General features: G+C 36.0%; 2 protein-coding genes across 2 annotated transcripts; both read right to left on the reverse strand.

Moving 5' to 3' along the window:
- T551_03722 (uncharacterized protein) lies at nucleotides 1-2,306 on the reverse strand (the record flags this gene model as incomplete). Its single annotated transcript, XM_018375985.1, has 1 exon — nucleotides 1-2,306. A coding segment is annotated over one exon (2,306 nt), but the record flags the coding sequence as incomplete, so codon positions are not given.
- A 516-nt stretch (nucleotides 2,307-2,822) lies between these two features.
- T551_03723 (uncharacterized protein) lies at nucleotides 2,823-5,930 on the reverse strand (the record flags this gene model as incomplete). Its single annotated transcript, XM_018375986.1, has 1 exon — nucleotides 2,823-5,930. A coding segment is annotated over one exon (3,108 nt), but the record flags the coding sequence as incomplete, so codon positions are not given.
- Between the last annotated feature and the right edge of the window lie 364 nt (nucleotides 5,931-6,294).

Raw genomic sequence — 6,294 nt, forward strand, 5'->3', positions numbered from 1 at the left:
CTAACCCTAACCCTAACCCTAACCCTAACCCTAACCCTAACCCTAACCCTAACCCTAACCCTAACCCTAACCCTAACCCTAACCCTAATTGACGTGTTAGTTACATTTTTTAATACTGCACAATATCTTTTTAATGCAGGTTTACATTTGGATTTATCACTTAAATTCCCTTGAAGCTCTACCTTGAGAGCATCTTCCAAGGCTTTTCTTTCATAAAATGGTTCACAATGCTCCTTGATTTTTGTACAAGTATCTCCTTTCGTAAGATCTGGACAATTAGGTGAAAATCTATTGCAATACGGATACCAGGAAGAACAATTTCTTTCCAGTATTGTTATTTTATTTTTATTATTTCCAAGAAATTCAATAATTTTTGAATTCTTTATATTTTCTTCAAATACTTTGCATCTATCTTGTACATCATCTACCATCAGCTTACACGTACTTTCCAGAAAAACACACACAAGAGAAAAATGATTGTTTCCCCTTCTAAGCCATTTATTACACTTTTCTTTCAAATATTTTTCACATTTTTTCTGTTCCTTCAAAGTACCCTTGTGTTCATTTAGTAAAACCTGCTTCAAAATTTCTGTAGTCCCCAAGCGATCACATTGCTGCTTTAGTGTATGACATGGCCACTGAATTTGATTTGAATCATCTCCCAAAGCTTCACATTTTCTTCCTAATTCCTTGCAATCTTTATCTGTTGGAAAATCTCGCTTTTGATCCAATTGTTTACGTAAGAAAACAGTCCTCATTTGATGGTCATGTGTAAGTAACCGTGCTGCCTTTGCTGGTTGTACACACAGAACAAATAATTCATCGTTTGAGAAACTTCCTTTATTTTCTTTTTTCAATTTCTCACATACTTTTACTAATTCTTGTTGAAATTTCTTAAGCCAGGTTTTATTTGAACCACGCAATAATCCACGCATATTTTCTTGAAGCACTTTATGTGCCCGTGCATCAAGCCCTCTCTTATAGCACGCTGCCCTCACATTCATACAAGCTTCTTTGACATCTGGACAGCTTCCTTTAAAATAAAAACAATAAGATTCTAATCTTGCACACTCTTCGTTGCTAAGAAATGTTGGCAACCCTCCCCATCCAATAATTCCATTATTTCCTTTTTTTGGGTCAAAAAGACGATTATTTGTAAGCTTTGGCGTGAGAATATCACATGTTCTTTTGATATCTTTTTCTAGTTCATCACATTTTTTCGTTCCATCATCACTTAGACCACTTTCCTTACATAAACTTTTCAAGGTCTCATGTTCTTGAGGGGTTTTGCATTTTTTTTCAAGAGCTTTTTTGCATTTTTCTTTATTATCATTACCTGCTGCACTTGGGTCCTGAATTAACAACGCCAACAAAGCTGTCGCATCTCTTACTTGTTGTTTTCCAATAAAAACTCCATCCTCTTCTGCCCCCTTATAAAACTCTTTCAGCCCTATATCTTCTGCTAGCGTAGCCTCTGGTTTAGTTGGATCAAAATCGGGTCCTGGTGGTATATAAACAATACTTTGTTCTTGACATTTCTTTTCCAATTCATCACACTTTGATTTGTCTGCTTTGCAATTCTCTTTGTAAAAATAGCATTTCTCAAGTAATGGTAGGCATTTTTCTCGTAATTCATCTTTCTTAAGTGCTTCAACTTTTTTAAGAGTATCACATTTACTTTTTCCTTTTGTTACAAGATTTGCGCATGTTTTTTCCTGTTCAAGACACAACATTGTCAACTCATCACTTTCTTGGCTTATTTTTAAGCAAACATTTTTGATTTTCTTTTCACATCCAGGTTTGTCATTCAAATCTCCGCGAAGCGCCCTCAAAAGGACTTCTTCTGCTACTCCGTCACGTTTCCTCTGGTAACATAGATTCCTTAGTTTGTTGCAATTCTCTGTAAGATCACTAGGACATGCTCTCTCCAAAAATAGGCATTGTCGTTCATTCTCTTTACAATCATCATTTGTCAAGCCTGAGGCATCTTTTTTCACCAATCCTTCCAATTTTGTTTTAAATTCACTGCACTTTTGAGTGACTGCTGTTTTGAGTTCTTTACATTTTTTATTTCGTTTTCCATTATCACAGAAATCTTTTAATTTTTCGTGTACTTTTTCTGGTGTTAGATTTGTTTCACTTAATTCTTTGCAATATTTTTTCAATTTTTCTTCGCATTTTCCCTCATCTTTAGCATCTTCTTTTGCAATTAAAGCCAAAAGATAAATTTCCTCATCATTTGCTCCTGCTCCCTGTGTTTGTACCTGCCGCTTAACCGCCCGCGCCACCGCCCGCGCCAAGCTGTGCCTGACGGGGGTGGGCTGCGCTGTGGTGTATGGTTTGAGTTTGAATTTGAGTTAATGTGTTTTGACTGCAAAAATTGAAGAGATTCGTTTCCATATTAAATTTGAATATTAAATTATCCTTAATTAATTTTAAGGATGTTCAAGTAAATTCAGTGACAAAACTTGTCAAAGAAGCTGTGTGTGCAAAGTATATCTTTAGTGTGTCCATACAATTATTGTGATACATGCTTTACTACACGTATTTAAATTTGTGTGGGGTAAATGCGGGGTAAATGTGGGGTAATAGTAAAATTTGAATAAATAAAAAGTAGAATATAAAAGGACATAAATGAGAAGTAAAGGCTATTTAGACAAAGAATAGTGGTCAATTAAATAAGGAACACGCGATTTCATGTGTAATGCACTTTCAATTGATGCTGAAGAGATGACTCAATCTACTTTACTCTTTCCTGTCCTACCCTGCTCGTTTATTTACTAAATATACATGCTCATCATTAAATCTTGCTCATTTGCTTTCTAAATCATGAACGAAATAACCATTGCTACTATCACCCCCCTCATAACATTCCACCCACTCATCTTCAATCCCTCACTCGGCTTCACGTCCTCTGCATCATCCCCTGTCGTACACTTGGTTGGTTTGCAACGCCTCGTTGATGTGAGTGTTATTTTTGATGTAATCGTAGATGTGATGGTAGATGTGCTTGTGTGTGTCGATGTCTGTGTAACCCATGTGTCTGTTGTCTGTAAGGATTTGCATTCTGTTGCCTTCGGATCGGTAACGGTTGTTGTGGTCGTCGTGGTCGTTGTTGTGCTTTCTGTGACTATTTCGTGCGGCTTCACTTTCAGTGGTTTTAGTTTCGAACATACTCCTTGTATCTTTTCACAGACATCTTTTAACTCTTTGCAATCTTCCTTAATCCCGCAATCTGAAGTCAATTTCTCACATCTTTCCTTTAAATCTACATATCTTCCAAATACTTCTGCTACCAAATCAAATGCCTTGGCTTCCAATTCTGTTACAAGTACATCCTTAACTCCTCTCCGCAGTATTTTCACATGTTTTGTGGTATCTTGAAGTCCGTTTAAAACGGCATTCTTATCCTTGTTCTTGCTATTACTTTTCGATGTATTATTCCCGTCTTTCTTAACGAGTGATAAAACAAGGCTGGATCTATTCATTGCGTCCTTTGCCTCTTTCTTAAGTTTCTCATATGTCTTAGAATCTTTTTCTAAATCTTCTACCGGTTGTTTTAATTCTGCTGGTAATGTCTCACATTGCTCTTTTACTTCTTCCATCAATTTCTTACAAAGCTCTTCTACCACTTTGTCCTCAGGCTTTTTATTGTTACCTTGAGTGCTATCTTTGCATAAACCACTGATTGATGCATTATTTACGTTTTTCGCTATTGTACAATATCCCTTTAATTCTGTAGTACATTTGTTTTCATCACTCAGCTTTCCTCGAAGCTCTACTTTGAGAGCATCTTCCAAGGCCTTTCTTTTATAGAACGGCTCACAATGTTTCTTGACTTTTGTACAACTATCCTCTTTCGTAAGATCTGGACAATTAGGTGAAAATCTATTGCAGTACGTATGCCAGGAGGGACAGTTTCTTTCCAGTGTTGTTATGTTATTCGTGTTATTTTTAAGAAAATCAACAATCTCTGAAGCTTTTATATTTTCTTTGAATACTTTACACCTATCTTGCACGTCTTTTACCATCAGCTCACACGTAGCGTTTTGGAAGACACATACAAAAGAGAAACGGTCATCGCCTCTTCTAGACCATTTATTACACTTTTCCTTTAAATATGTTACACAGTTTTCATGAGTTTTCAAAGTATCCTTGTGTTCATTCAGTAAAACCTGCTTCAAAATTTCTGTAGTCCCTAAGCGATTGCATTGCTGCTCCAGTGTATGACATGGCCACGTAATTTCTTTTGAATCCTTTCCTAAATCTTGGCACTTTCTCCCCAATTCCTTGCAGTCTTTGTCTGTCGGAAAATCTCTTTTTTGATCCAATTGTTGTCGTAAAAAGATAACTTTCATTTGATGGTCATGTGTAAGCAACCGGGCCGCTTTTGCTGGCTGTACACACAGAACAAATAGTTCGTCGTTTGGGAAATTTTCTTTATTTTCTTTTAGTTCCTTGCATACTTTTACTAATTCTTGTTGAAATTTTTCAAGCCAGCTTTTGTTTGAACCATGTAACATTCCTCGCATATTTTCTTGCAGCACTTTATTTGCCCGTGCATCAAGCCCTCTCTTATAACACGCTGCCCTCACATTCATACAAGCTTCTTTGACATCTGGACATCTTTCTTTAAAATAAAAGCAATAAGATTCTAGTTTTGCACACTCTTCATCACTAAGAAATGTTGGCAACTTGCCCCATTCAACTTTAGAATTTACTGCATCAAAAAGACGATTATTTATAAGCTTTGACGTGAGAATATCACATGTTTTTCTGATATCTTTCTCTAATTCTTCGCATTTTTTTTTTTTATAATCACTTGGATTAGTTTTATTACATAGTTTTTCCAAGGCCTCATGTTCATGAGAGTTTTTGCACTTATCTTTGAGGACCTCATTGCATTTTTTTTCAGCATCATTACTATTTTCAATCAACAACGCCAACAAAGCTGTTGCATCTCTTAGATGATTCTTTCCAATAAAAATTCCATCCTTCTCAGCCTCTTTATAAAGCTCTTCCAGCCCTATGTCCTTTGCTACTGTAGGCTCTGGCTTAGTTGGATCAAAATCAGGTCCCGGATGTGTGTAAATGATATTTTGTTTTTCACATTCTTCTTCTAGTTTATCGCAATCTGGTATATATTCTTTGCAGTCCTGATTAGCAGGTTCGCTGCACTTTAATTTGTCTCCTTCACAATTTCCTCTATAAAAATAACATTGTTCAAGCAGTGCTAAACATTTTCCTCGTAATTTATTTTCCTTTCCAAGTACTGTTTTAATATCATTTTCAAGAGTAGTACATTTTCCTTTTTTTTCTGATACAAATTTGCTGCATGTTGTTTCTTGGTAAAGACAAAGCTTCGTTAACTCATCACTTTCTTGACTCAACTCTATGCAAACCTCTTTAAGCCTTTCTTGACATGTAGCTTCCTTAGTTAAACTTCCGCGAACTGCTCTTAAAAGAGCATCTTCTGCCACTTTATCACGCTTCTTTTGATAACAGTTATTCCTTAATTTATTGCAGTTATCTTTAAGTTTTGTTGGACATGCTCCCTCCAAAAATAGGCATTTTCGTTCATTTTCTTTGCAAATGTCATCTGTTAATTCTGAAATTTTTTTTCCAGCAGCTGTTTGAAGTTTTCTTTGAAATTCAATGCATTTTTGACTGACTTTGTCTTTTAATCCTGTGCACTTTTCTTCAGCTGTTCTATCTTCTTTACACACTTTTTGTAATTTTTGATCCACTTTATCTAATTTAGGATTTATACTTCTTAAGTTTTTGCAGTACTCTTTCAGTCTTTTTTTGCATTCTTGTTGATCTAATTCACCTTCCTTTAGAATTAAAGCTAAAAGATGTTCCTCTCCAATCTCATCATTTTTTTGTGCCTGCCGCTTAACCGCCCGCGCCACCGCCCGCGCCAAGCTGTGCCAGATGGGGGTGGATTTGCGTTGTGGCGTGTGGCAGAGTTAGGGTTTCCATTAATATGTTTTGATCGCAAAAGTTGGTGGGTCTTGTTCTCATAAAGTCAAGTATTAAATTATTTTTAATTTTAAGGAAGTTCAATTGAATTCTGTGGTAAAATTTGTCAGATAAGTAATGTGTGCAAATATATTTAAGAGGTGCCCGCTGTCTCTGCGTAGTTGGGCTGCTTTGCGATACTTTAAATTTGTGTGGGGTAAACGCGGGGTAAACGCGGGGTAAATGCAAAAATGTTTGGATAATGAATATAATGTAAAAAACTCTGGAAAAGAAATAAAGACTATTTGAAAAAAAAATACGGGTTAATTATGT

The sequence above is a fragment of the Pneumocystis jirovecii genome (assembly GCF_001477535.1).
Source record: "Pneumocystis jirovecii RU7 chromosome Unknown supercont1.43, whole genome shotgun sequence".
In the NCBI taxonomy this organism is placed as follows: domain Eukaryota; kingdom Fungi; phylum Ascomycota; class Pneumocystomycetes; order Pneumocystales; family Pneumocystaceae; genus Pneumocystis; species Pneumocystis jirovecii.